The sequence below is a fragment of the Fusarium vanettenii genome, assembly GCF_000151355.1.
Source record: "Fusarium vanettenii 77-13-4 chromosome 4 genomic scaffold NECHAsca_3_chr4_2_0, whole genome shotgun sequence".
NCBI classification, from domain to species: domain Eukaryota; kingdom Fungi; phylum Ascomycota; class Sordariomycetes; order Hypocreales; family Nectriaceae; genus Fusarium; species Fusarium vanettenii.
In genome coordinates this window covers 1,834,130-1,847,077 of record NW_003315879.1, presented here as the reverse complement: position 1 = coordinate 1,847,077, position 12,948 = coordinate 1,834,130, and the positions used below count along the sequence as shown (strand labels likewise).

At 53.3% G+C, this 12,948-nt stretch overlaps 4 protein-coding genes across 4 annotated transcripts; 2 read left to right on the top strand and 2 right to left on the bottom strand.

Moving 5' to 3' along the window:
- Positions 1 to 212: 212 nt before the first annotated feature.
- NECHADRAFT_92755 (uncharacterized protein) lies at positions 213 to 2,689 on the bottom strand (the record flags this gene model as incomplete). The annotated part of the gene is made up of 8 exons (XM_003051690.1): positions 213 to 1,114; positions 1,167 to 1,364; positions 1,414 to 1,608; positions 1,660 to 1,868; positions 1,909 to 1,922; positions 1,970 to 2,368; positions 2,420 to 2,523; positions 2,635 to 2,689. 8 exons carry the CDS (start codon positions 2,687 to 2,689, stop codon positions 213 to 215), a joined length of 2,076 nt encoding a protein of 691 aa, XP_003051736.1.
- Positions 2,690 to 3,334: 645 nt separating this feature from the next.
- Positions 3,335 to 4,199, top strand: NECHADRAFT_92754 (uncharacterized protein; the record flags this gene model as incomplete). The annotated part of the gene is made up of 3 exons (XM_003052142.1): positions 3,335 to 3,823; positions 3,875 to 3,982; positions 4,125 to 4,199. The coding sequence occupies 3 exons, from the start codon at positions 3,335 to 3,337 to the stop codon at positions 4,197 to 4,199; spliced, it is 672 nt and encodes a 223-aa protein (XP_003052188.1).
- Positions 4,200 to 4,285: 86 nt separating this feature from the next.
- Positions 4,286 to 5,769, bottom strand: NECHADRAFT_79109 (uncharacterized protein; the record flags this gene model as incomplete). The annotated part of the gene is made up of 3 exons (XM_003051689.1): positions 4,286 to 4,500; positions 4,554 to 5,074; positions 5,219 to 5,769. The coding sequence occupies 3 exons, from the start codon at positions 5,767 to 5,769 to the stop codon at positions 4,286 to 4,288; spliced, it is 1,287 nt and encodes a 428-aa protein (XP_003051735.1).
- Positions 5,770 to 7,464: 1,695 nt separating this feature from the next.
- On the top strand, positions 7,465 to 12,897 carry NECHADRAFT_68433 (uncharacterized protein; the record flags this gene model as incomplete). Its single annotated transcript, XM_003052141.1, has 8 exons — positions 7,465 to 9,055; positions 9,110 to 9,129; positions 9,194 to 9,328; positions 9,381 to 9,505; positions 9,556 to 10,581; positions 11,389 to 11,590; positions 11,662 to 11,802; positions 11,856 to 12,897. The coding sequence occupies 8 exons, from the start codon at positions 7,465 to 7,467 to the stop codon at positions 12,639 to 12,641; spliced, it is 4,026 nt and encodes a 1,341-aa protein (XP_003052187.1). The 3' UTR covers positions 12,642 to 12,897.
- Positions 12,898 to 12,948: the final 51 nt, after the last annotated feature.

Genomic DNA, 12,948 nt, shown 5'->3' with positions numbered 1-12,948 from the left:
TCTCAGTTGCTGTGAAACCCGGCCTCAACTTTGCCTTGGCAGTGGGACTTGACACCTGGATTCAGATCACGGCATATATCGTGTCCAGTAACACGGCCTCATATGGCCAGCTCACTCTGCATATGTTCCGTCCTTGCATCTAATCTTCCCGATGGACCTAGCAGATGGGTCTCTCAAGCAGCCCATATGAACCCCAACGCATACGATGTCTTCTAGATTCTGCTATACCTCCTCTTGTTAGGAATACCAGTTCCACTCACCACCTCGGCAGATGTAATCCCATACATGGCCATATCCGCTAAGGCTGCTGCAACATGGTGAAGCGTCGGAAGTGATTCCCAGCTGCGACTCTGCAGTTTAACGGACCCTTTCTTGATCCGCCATCTCTGGGTCACCCTGCAAGATGCATCCGCAATGCCCCCCTTGATGTCGCATGTCTCACCTGGCTCCTCAGGGACCCCAATTTTCGGCCTCAAGTGACGTGATAGGAGAACGCGGCCCGATACATCATCTCCCGTGCTTTCTGCAGCTCGAGGATCCTCCTCGAGATCCTCCAAGGCCAAATCTATGAAATCCACACCCCTCCACGATGCCTTCATCTGATAGGTCTGTGGGGTTGAGATAACCTCTATATCGCAGAAGAGGGCAGGCATCCCTTGCTCCTCTCTTGTCGAAATGACCATGTCCGCTGAATCCTCTAGAAGCACAGGCACAAAGCTGCCTTGAACGGTTGAGCCGTCGTCCCTCTTGTACTGAACGCCATGGAGGTAGAGGCCAAACCGACTGTAGTCTGCGCCCCCTAGACACGGCACATTCTTCCGGGTGGTGATAGCAAAGCTTACTTCGCAGAGTGTGTCATCGGCGACAAAAGTGTACGACTCGGTCGGGAGTAGAGACTCGAGATACGTCCGTGACGCCTTGAACCTCACGGCAGCGGTTGTGAAAGTCTGCAAAGAGTCGCTTGAGTCGTGGCTGCGTAACTCATAAGACGGCCCGAAAGAAACAGGCATTCTCCACTTGGCACCTGGTGTGCTCTTCCAAAGATGCCGCTTGAAAATGATACTCGCATGGTGGTAGGCGTCGTGGGCAAAGTTGAAGCTTCCAAATATCGCGGCTCGACTTCTGTAAGCTAGCCTAACCTCGCGCTTCTAGAATGCCATACTTACGGTCGACTTGAGGCCTTCCATCCTTCCAGTCCGAGCCCGCCCTCCGGGAATCACTCTGTATTTTATGAGCTCTGTCGTAGCGGATCTTCTCGTACATCTTTAGGCGTTCTGGCACGTCTGCCGGACAGGTGCCGCGAGGCAACACGACCGTAATAGTAGCTGCGTCTTCTATGGCTTGGTTCGCCCCTTGTCCCTGATCTTGACACTGGTCAGCAACACAAGAGCGAAAAATGTACAGGTTGCGTACAAGGCGTGAACGGATGAGCAGCATCTCCAAGCAAAGCCATCCTTTCATTCACCCAGGTCGGGGGCTTCTCCATGTCCAGCAATTGCCACACTTTGAGTTCCTTGGGATCCATCTTTCGAAATAGTCGAAGAAGAACTGGATCGAAACTCTTGAATACCTCGAGGACCTGCTCGAGTGAGCCAGTCTTGTCCCAACCTGCGCCAACGTTAACGGCCGTTTGTGACATGCGTCAAAAGAATTGCAGACCATCACCCGCCATTGAGTGGGACTCTTCTTCGGGGTGTATACAGACAAAGTTGAGAGTCTTGTTCGAATTGCAAGGATACAGAACAACGCGTCTATCATTAGCAAACCACATGTACGCAGCGTCTCGAGCCTCGACAAGAGGCCGTGTTTCTGGGTCCTCGTCTGCCAACGATCTCGGGATTAAGAATCGGAACGCTGCCTTTCCTGAGCTGATAACTCCGGGCATCGAGTCACAAATGAATCGTCGACTTCTGGACTAGAGGCTGACGTTAAATGGAGTTAAACTAGGTGCCTATGGGAACACACTTACATGAACACCATCCGCCCCTATTATGACATCCGCCTCGATGATAGTGCCATCTACGAGGATTATTTTACCCCTCTCTGGTGAAACATGGACAACTTCTGATGATGTGTGTAGGATAGCTGGCAAACCTATCTCATCTTCTCCAGTCGCGGCTCTCTTCAATCGTTCATGTAGCGCAACCCTGTGAACGAGATGCCAAGGATGCTCCCAGCGAAGATTAGGCTTCGTCAGGTCCTCGTCCAAGATAGGTTCGCCATTGTAGTGGAACTCGAATCGGCGGTTTAGCAGAGTGCCGCCAAACTCCTCGGCAAAGATGCCCCATCGTCGTAGGATACCATTCCCGTTGGGGGTGAGATGGATACCGGCACCTAACTCGACGGCGAAGCTTGACTTTTCGTAAAGCTGATACGGTTTTATACAAGTTCGGCAATTTATTGAGAAAGGATTACTTACGTCAACTTGGTGGCCTTGTTGTCTGAGCCCAATAGCAGCACTGAGACCACCGATGCCTGCGCCTATTATGGCAACTCGGAGTGGACCATAGTGAGAAGTTGAAGCTGAGTTGTCTTCGATGGAGGGCAAGTGATCCAGATCCCCATTCTGCGTCGTCATGATTTGAATAATGTATGTGCGTGTTTCAACTTGCAAATGCAAAGGGAACTGGACACCAGAACCTTGATACGCAACCAACCCAGGGAGACAAACGTGGAGAGGGGGAGGCATTTATTTATGAATATGAATAATCGCAACGAAAACATTCAGCGCATCTTCTAATTGGCACACATGCCTGATGCGCTGCTCCCACATTCCCTTGTACTTCGGAGCACCGGGACCCGAGAATATTGGCTGCACAGATGACTATCACGCCTCCCGAGGTAGTTGGTGCATCTTGAATTGTGAGGCCACATGTCATCCTCGCTACAGCGAACATTTCCATGCAGTTCGCGTGGGAAGCCTTTCTTATTGGGTTGCGGTAAGCCATTCAACAATGCAGACTGCAACAGACGCCATGGTACGAAAGGAATCTATTGGAAACACTATACACGGTCATACTGGTGGATGGGGCCTCACATCCGAAAGAATATGCGACGCAATGATTGAGGTTGAAAAGATAAAAGAATGTTTTGTTACCTAGTTAATTGTCCGAGGTCGGGATGACCTTGGTGCTTATCGGCCGAATGTACTCCGGTCCCGGCTCCGATCTCCAACCAGATCCCCGCTTCCCCGCTCCGGGCCCGCCCCCGCCGGATCCCGGGCAGCGGAGGACATCACAGCCTCTGCCAAGATAAGAGGAGGGGAAAGTAACCAACTTCACAACCAGAAACTGAATCTCAGTAATATATACTATATCACCAGAATCCGTAAATCATGTCGTCGTCCCCCTCGCCTGTCGCGCTTATTACTGGCGGCACCGCCGGTCTCGGCGCTGCTACAGCTCGCCTCCTAGCTAAAGATGGCATGCGTGTCGCTGTCAACTATCACTCTGATTCAACCCGTGCCGCCAGCTTCGTGCAGGAGCTACACGCCCTCTCGCCGCTACCTCATGATGAGAACAACTTCTTGTCTTTCCGTGCCGACCTAGGAGTACGGGCAGACCTGATTAAACTTGTGGACGAGGTTGTGGGCGCCATGGGACGATTGGATGCCGTTTTCTCCAATGGAGGCTGGACCAAGATCCGGGATATAACTGACTTGGATGACAATGTCAATGAGGAAGACTGGGACCGATGTTTCAACATGAACGTCAAATCTCATCTGTTCCTCATGCATGCTGCAAAGGAGCATTTGGACAAGACAGAAGGCGTCTTCATTACCACGGCATCTTTCGCTGGCGTGAAAGTGAGCGGAAGCTCTCTGGTGAGTCAAAATCGACCCAATAGCGTAAAGAGATGAGGCTGACGTGGCCAGGCATACGCCGTCACCAAGGCAGCGCAGATTCACCTCGCCAAGGGTCTGGCACTGGCCGCGAGCCCCAGGATCCGGGTGAATAGCGTATCCCCTGGACTCATGCTAACGGTAAGACACAATCGCCCGCTGACAATTGATTCTGTGCTAATTGGCCTAGGATTGGGGCCTTAGCTTCCCTGAAGAGAAGATAAAGGAGATGACAGATCGGACGAAACTTGGACGTCTGGTGACGGTTGACGATGTTGCTCAGCAGGTTCTCTGCTTTATCAAGTCTAAGTCGGTCACAGGAGTGAATGCTGTGCTTGATGCTGGCATGTCACTTTAAATACCTATGTAACTAGAACTATACGAGGTATACCATGCCAGACGTGATTACCCCTTGCATTTATCTTTTCGCATAGCTTCAACGACCTATTCTCCCACTTCACGGTCGCCATACCAATGGATATAGGACACAAGTGGCCAGTCCCAAGTTGCATACCGTATTCTTTTGCCCCATATATACAAAGGTATCCACAGGATGAGGATGGCGGCTGCGATACCAGCCATCGTGCCGTATGCGATTTGGTATCCGGAGTTGTTTATCCAGGGGTTGGTGTAGAACGACAGAAGGAAACCGAATAGAGCTATGGCTGGTTAGCTTCGAACAAACCCCAAGTTGGGGAAAGGGGGAACTCACCTTTGAAGCCCAGCACAGCTAGGCTGACCTCGCCGGCAACCGGTCTGTAGGCGTCAATCACATAGACCAAGCATACGCACGACGCTTGCGTGACGGAAAAGTTGAGAAGGCCCAGGCCAATGGTGGGGACAATCCAGTGAAGTTGATGATGGATCCCAACTCCGTACAGGGTCAAAGAAAGCGGTGTGGTAACCAAGGACAACGCCATGACAGGGAGTCGCATCTCGGGCTCCCGAATGCCTCCATTCCTTTTGGTAAAATAATCTGCCACTACGTCTCCAAGATGACCGCCAGCAGGGATGCCAACCAGGGATCCGATGATGGCGGCTATGAAGCAGAGGCCGACCTGATATGAGTCAAAACCGTAGGTTCCTTCAAACGCCGTGTCCACGTTGGACGAGACAGCAACTAGAAAACCAATGGTGACTGCCTGGATGAGCGCGGCCCAAAGCACAGGAGGAAGTATAATAAGGCCAAAGGGTCGAAGGAACATCCTTAGCAAAGACTCATTGGTCAATGATCTGTGGGATATGCCAAGTATTGTCTCTCCTCGCTGCTTCTGTTTGGATACGCTTGCAGGCCTGCCTGCGTTTGCTGGATCCGAGCCCAAGTAGTCTTTCTTTTCGATTTCGACGCCAGTAATAGACCCGTCGCTTTGATCGTACTGGCGGTTATAGGCCGTCTCTGGGAAGGAGAAAAAGATGAGTACCAGGACGAAACCCACGAGAGCACAACCAACTTGATAGATGGTTCTCCACTCGTAATCGATAGTGATGAGGCCTGAAACGACCATGCCCAAGGCGACACCTACAGATAGGGCGCAGTTGTAGAAGGACATGATTGCTCCCCGCTCGTGCAGGAAGAAAATGTCGGCAATCGTAATAGGGGCAATCGTTTCTGCGGCACCAGCTCCAAAGCCCATGAGTATCCGGCAAGTAAGAAAGCCCCCATAAGACTTGACAAAGATCAGGGCTACGGCCACGGCAAAGTAGACGGTGTAGCTGGCAAGATAGACGGGTCTTCGGCCATACTTGTTCGCGAGGGGGACCCAGAAGAAGCACCCGACACCGAGTAGGAGACTAGTGGTGGTGAAGAAGTAGGCGATCTTGGGGATAGCGGAGCTTGTTAGAGTGTCGTTGACGGCCGCGTCAGGAAAGAAGCTCAGTGCAGTCTGGACGATGGCGATGGAAGGTCCAGCGGCGAGGAAGTTGGACATGGTCATGGCCAAACAGACCAGGCCAGCGGTGTAGTACTTCCGCCATGGCGACCTAAGGGAGGACTGATGAGTATCGGATGCCTCTGACACAGACAGAGAAGAGAGCAGGATGTCAGTACCAGTTCAGGGGATCATTCGGGTCCGAAGACGGTGTGGGGATGAAAATCAGAGCATTCGTCTCTTGGTTGCGTATGCGGACGTTTCCCAGCGCGTGTCGGCGAGTTGCTCGGGCACCGGTGTCGACGGAGGCGTCTGGAGCGACGGCCCAGTCGTCACGAGTCAAAGCCATTGGAGACATTGGTCGTTACATCGATAAGGTTTAATGGGGCATGATGGCTATGATGAGGTCAAATACGCATTTTGATGGGAATAGAAGCAGAAGAGTTTTACCGCGGCCCAGGAACTGAGTATCTTGAAGCCGCGTTGCCAAGAAGGTGTGAATAGCACTAAGGCCCCGGCACAGAAAAGGACAGGGGGTGCTTGCGGAGGTTAGCGGGTGGCGTCTCTGATCGAGAATAGCACGAACTGCGAGGCGCAGGTTGTGATGGTGATGTTTATGGTGACGATAATCGCCCCTGGGCTGAGTATCTCAACTTCCGTCCCCTGAGAACAATGCTGTGCAAAGACGACTACTGCGCCGACGTTCAGAATAGCATCGTGATAGGGCGCAGAATGGACATGACCATGTCTGAAATTGGCCCCCCAGGTGACGCGGACAATAAGGTATTTGGCTCCTTGATGGCGGATCTTGATTGGTGTTAGTGAGGTGGGATGGCGTTGGCTTGAACTCGCCAACGCCGTGACCGGGGCAGAGAAAAGCTGTACTCAGACAAGAGAAGCACCCTATCCTGTCGAGCATCAAGTTGAGGTCTTGGCACGGCTGAACGGCCTGAGTAGACGCGCCGGTCCTGTTTCAGATGATACTGAATCTGATAAAGACTTCAGGGAGAAGGAAGGGCTTGCTCTTAACGTACGCAACTCAAGGGCGCGTAATGGTTTCATCAACGGGGTCAAGTCGAGTCAATAGCATGGGTGATGGATGGGGCCAGGTACGTACGCACGCAAGCACACAGCGCACCTAAGCGCAGCGCAGGGTCAATTCTTTGACGCTATCCCCATCACAAACCCCGGCCACTTGTGGACGGAGCTTACGACGACATCGGACGTCGCCCCAAATCGCGGCGTCTTGAGCGGGCTGCTAATGTCAGGTCCCCAACTCCTGCTCCCCGGTACCACGCAATTGATCGCGGTCTTGTCTGTGAGGCGAAATCATGCATGCAGTGATTTGATTTTTAGTCGATGGTTATGTCGGGTATTGCCGTCGTCTGACCTTGGGGTTGTTTCCTTCGGTATTTTTTTTTCTCTCCCTCTCCCTCTCGCTCTTTCTCTCATTTCTATTGTCGCTCTTGTCGCATTCTCTGCCTCGGTCGTTCCTACCCTTGCTTATATCCATCAAACCCCCAAGAGGCAGGCTTCCCTTATCCGGACTGCCGTTCCCACTTCATCCCAGCCCTACCACTCGTTCTCCTACACTTACACTTAACCTTACTGCTTCGCCTCGTATTCATCTCTCTATCCCGCTTGGCCCTATTAAAGGCCCCTCCCCGTATAGATTTACCGCTGCCAGCCGATGCCGACGCTATAAACCCCCGTCAATTGGACACTCAAGTCCGCCCTGGACTGACTGACTGCGCCATGTCTGGTCCCTCGCTCTCGAGCCTCTCCCACATTCTCGATCCTCCGCGTCCGAACCCCGATCCCACTTCCGCTCCGAACACTGCTTCGGCTCCGGTTCATTTTGCTTCGTCTCAGTCGTATCCGCCTCCGCCTTCTGTTGGGCTCAGTGTGAGGCCCTTCAACCCCGCTGCCATCGGACAACCCTCGTCTGCGCCCACCACCACGCCTCCTAATCCGGCTTCAGCCGCGCCTGGTTCTGCTGTGAACAGAGCGCACACAGGGCCATCTCTCTACGCCTGCGGGGACTGTGGGCGCCGTTACTCAAGACCTGAGCATCTTCAGCGTCATGTCCAGACGCACACTCTTGGCCGTCGCTTCGCCTGCGGTGTCTGCGGCAAGACGTTTGCGCGCGCGGATCTGAAGAAGCGGCACGAGACAAATCACGAGAATGACTCGTCCAAGAAGAGGCGCCGTGCCACAACCTCTCCGAGCGCTGGTCGTGTAACACACGCTTGCAAAGCATGCGCTTCTGCCCGTGTCAAATGTCAGGAAGAGAAGCCCTGCCAGAGATGCGTTCGTCGGGGGTTGACGTGCGTCTCTGCAGAGGCTGGCTCAGCCGCCGCCATGCATTTGATACATTTATCTGCCAACGGGCACTCAAGCACGCCCTACGGCGATGAACGCGAAAATACGAGCTTCTCCGCCGATTATCCAATTGCTGGTATGCCCGATTCAACGCTGCAGGTCCACCACTCTGTTGAAAGAACCTCCCCGTTTGAACAGACTCCTCCATTGAATTCGGACTCTGGCCAACTATCTACCCCAGATACAGTTGGAGATCACGCCATTTCAGATGGCTTGACACCCAAACTCGAGCCTGGCGCAGGGGGGCCAATGCCCGTGGACCGCCTTCCCTTCTGCGACTTCCTCCGAGATGTGTTGTACGAACAACAACAGTTTGACCATTCTACCAAAATGGCCGAGAACCAAGGACTTGCTGTCTTGAACTTTTGTGATGACAGCAACCTGGAGCTCTCGGACATGGATTTTGGCCTGCTGGATCACTGGAATACCGATGGCATGACTGACACCTTGCCGGTCCAACAGGAGACCCCTGAAACGGACAACTCTGTCGATATTGCACAGATGCGTCAGAGTTTGGTCAATGCTTGGGACGTGTCTCCCTGGAGATGGGACCCCGTGGCCAACGACAACGCCTATGGCGAGCAGGCAAATCTGCCCGTCCCAAACAGAGATGTTGCCAGCATACAAGCCCAAGCGGCTAAGAAGGGACTGCAAAAAGTGGTTGACCAGAAACTGGATCTGTCATGCCGCGACCGAGTCTTGGCTGTGGTCTTGAGTGCGTGTCGACCAGACTCCATGTCGAATCGCATATCCTCGTCGTTTCCCTCGGCAGATGTCATGGATACAATGGTTCACATCTTTCTCAACTCCCACACTAATCAAGTATCGGAATGGATACACTTTCCGACCTTCAAGCTCAACGAACAAGAGCCGGAATGGATAGCTGGTGCAGCAGTAGGTGGTGCCGTCTTGGCGCCAATATCGACACTACGCAAGTTTGGATACGCTCTGCAAGAGTCCGTCCGTAAGTAGAATGCTCTTCATGGCACTGCAAAGATATGCTAACAATATTTTTCAGGCCTCGTTATGCCCAACCGAGTATGTGCCAGAATTACGGCTCTTGAATCTGGTTTTCGTTTTGGTCAGCAGCTAACTATTGTAGTTTGAGATGAACAATGAGACAATCTTGAATATAGGTCTAATTCAAGCTATCATTCTTGGCCAAGACGCCGGTCTCTGGAGTGGGAATCGACGAAAGATGGAGATTGCCGAATGCCACGTCAACATTCCCGTCACAGTATGACCCAGTGCCGAGCGCTTTAATTGAGCAATATACTAACGTATTACAGATGATGCGATATCGTGGCAAGCTTCAGAGATCCTCCTACCCTTTGATTTCGGTCGACCCTGCAGATGAAGGTGCCATTCTAGAGCAGAAATGGAGGAGCTGGATCGAGTTGGAGAAGTGGAAACGGTAAATACAAATCTTGAGTCTCATGGCGAGGTGCTAACTTGTCCTAATAGACTTGTCTTTCACTGCTTCCTCCGAGATAGCCAGCAGTCCATGACAGCTTTGACGAACCCCGTCATGTCTTACTCTGAGCTGACTCTTCCTCTACCAGCTGCCAAGGAGCTCTGGTATGCCAAAACGGCAAAGGAATGGAAAGGCATCTACCTCGAGCGGGAGGCGGGACAGACTAAGAGGGCGCCATCAGTAGGCGATCTTCTTTATGACGTGAACCTTCTTCCCGCGAACCGCCACCGTGTAGACGTGCAATTCTCGACAGCAATCTATCTGCACGCATTCTGGGCCCTCATTCTCGAGTTCAGGTGTCTGAGCTCGGCCTGTAGAACGCGAACCTACACGACAAGCGCCATCGGAGGCTACGGCTCACTGCTTGGCTCGCGGCACCAGCAACTGGTCCAGGATCTTCAGGCCTTTCAGTCAACGACAGCCACCTGGCCTGAGATTTCTGCGCAGGAGCGGCTGGTGCTCAACCAGCTCATGATGAACCTGCACGTGTCCCTGGATGACCTTCAGCTCTTCGCGGGCAAGGAGGGAGAGGATCAGGCACGGCGAGTCTATCCGGTGCTACAGAAGTGGACTGAGACGACCGACTCTCGCGCAGCTGTTAGTTGCGCCGGCCAGGTTTTGCGATTTGCGAAGCTATTCCCAGCTGGTCAGTTGAAGAACTTTTATGCAGTTGGGGTCCATCACGCGGCGCTCGCCCTGTGGACTTATGGTGTGGTGACCCGGGCTAGTCGTCGGCAAAACGCGACCTTGCCGCAGGAAAAGGTCTACCTCGATGACCCAGAGTCGATAGTGATGCAGAGATTCATCACACTTGGGCAGGGTCGGCCTATCATCCGTGGACCCGCGGGACGTGAGGGAGCACCCGAAGCGGCGATCGAGGATCCAAAGACAAGTATGGAAGCAGCATACGAGGTGCTAAGGACCAACTTCTCAAACGGGCAAAGCACAGCTCCGGCCATTGTCGAGAATCTGTGTGTGTTGATAAGGCAGCTGGGAAACGCTGCGTGGGCGGTTGGGTTGGGATAATGTAAACGATATACGTCAAGGTTGGTTGGCTGGATATGGGACATGTGCGAGATACCCCGGGATTTGCGTTAATTGATACCTGCATTTACAGGCCAGTTGAATTTAACAAGAGACAGACATGATATTGTCATTGATTGCCATGTGGACGGATGCGCATTATACAGACAACACATGATGCTCCACGTGGGTGGGATATGGCGATGTAGTGGCAGGGTTACCAGTGAGGGTAGTCCCTGTTTGGACAGTTACTGGCCTCCGACAGGGCAACTGCACCTGAGGCCCAGGCGGCTCAGAGCGGGGACACCCGTCCTGCAGTGCATCCACCATCCACCATCCGCCATCCATCGCACCTTCCCAGCGTGCGTGCATCAGTTGGGTTCCATCCTTCCTTGCCGACCTTACCGGGAAGCCACTAAAATAACGGTGACGTTATCCTTGAAGCCCCAAGCAAACAAAACTTTGAACCTCTCTCTCTACTTCTTTTTCCTTCTTGTCCCTGTCGATCCCTCCGTGCGTTGGACGAATCCAAGTGGCTTTTGCAATCTGTGGCTTGTCTCATTTACAATCAGCGTGTGATAGGAGAAAGGAGGAGAGGGCTTGCTTACTACCTTACCCCTACGCAAAGGGGAGAGAAGGTGGCTTGGAAACTGAACCCGTCTGTGTTACTCGTTGAGAGACACACTCAATCTTTCGATTTGCCAGCTCAGCACGTTTTACAAATCTCACTCTTCTTTTCTTTCTTTTCCTGCACTCAAAAACCTACTCCAAAAAAAAATGTCTTCCCAAGACGTCGCCAGCCCGGCCCTCGTGGCCACCACCACAGTCCTGGCTACAGTCTCATTCCTCGCACTCGCTCGTGCTCTTCTCTACCCTGCCCGCCCAAGCAGAATCCGAAATCCCCTCAGCGAGGGCGTCTACGCCAAGAGCCGTGCCGACGAGACCAGAGGCCTTGTCTACCAGCCGGATCAGTTTCCCGGAGCCCGAGACGTGGAGACTCCGGTGAGTGGGCCCCATCCGCCCCGGACACCGGAGCCACTTCATCATGACCACTGCTAACACCGTGATTCAAGTATGGGAGCATACGAGTCTATGAGTTTGGCCCTGAGGATGGAGAAAAGGTCTTGTTTGTTCACGGCATCAGCACCCCGTGTGTCACTCTTGCACCTTTGGCCAACGCTCTCGCCAAGCGAGGCTACCGTGTGATGCTCTTTGTAAGTCCTCCTGTTTTTCTCACCCCAGTCACCTTGACTGACAACATGATTAGGATCTCTTTGGCCGTGGATTCTCAGATGGTGTAGCTGACCTCCCCCATGACGCCCGCCTCTACGTCTCCCAGATGCTCCTCGCCCTGGCTTCGAGCCCCCTGGCCTGGACTGGTACCGGCGCCTTCCGTCTCATCGGTTACTCCCTTGGTGGTGGCATTGCCGTGCACTTTGCCAACGCCTTTCCTGGTCTGGTCCGAGATCTTGTCCTTCTCGCTCCTGCGGGTCTCATCCGTGCCGCCTCCTTTGGTCACGTCTCTCGCTTCCTCTTCCAAACTGGTCTGGTTCCGGAGCGTATCCTCGCTGTAGCCACACGCCGACGACTCCAGCAGCCCATCGCTGCCTCGGCAAGACAACCCGACAAGTCGGCCATCGAGAGCATCACCACTCCGACGCCCGTGGCCGTTGCTGAAGCCGAGGTCGTGCCCGCGTCTGGCGAGCGTGTTACGCCTCTGGAGCAGCGTGTGATGGAGTACGTTCGTTGGCAGGTGGTCAATCACCATGGCTTCGTCCCCGCCTTCATGTCGAGCATTCGCTTTGCACCCCTGACTGAGCAGCACCAGGCGTGGGAGAAGCTAGCCGAGCGTGCCCCTGGCACCACTGCCATCTTTCTGGCTGTTGCCGATGAGATCATCAACGTTGAAGATTACCGTCGGGATGCGCTGCCTCTGGTTGGTGGTGAGGACAATGTGCGCTGGCGTGTATTGCCCGGCAGCCACGACTTTGTCATGACGCACGTGGGGGATATTCTCCGAGAGATTGATGACATGTGGCACGTCAAGGCATAATGGCTTTCATGCAAGATATGGGTCATGTTTCTTACCGTCATTCGTCACAAGAGGATTAGATATCAGGGGAACCTTTTAGAGAGGCGCCAGCAGGGAGTTGGGTAATGATTTTCCCCTGTTTTTCTCTTACCACTGGGGCATTCTGAGGATCTGATGCAGAGCAGAGTATATGAACTTTTAGTCACCAAGGAAACGTCTTCTGCGAGACTTGCGGTGATTTGATGCCTTCGATTATCGTACAATTCTTTCAACTCCCACTGTTGGAGAGACCCTTATGCCTCTACCCGCAAACCTATGTATTTGCTAT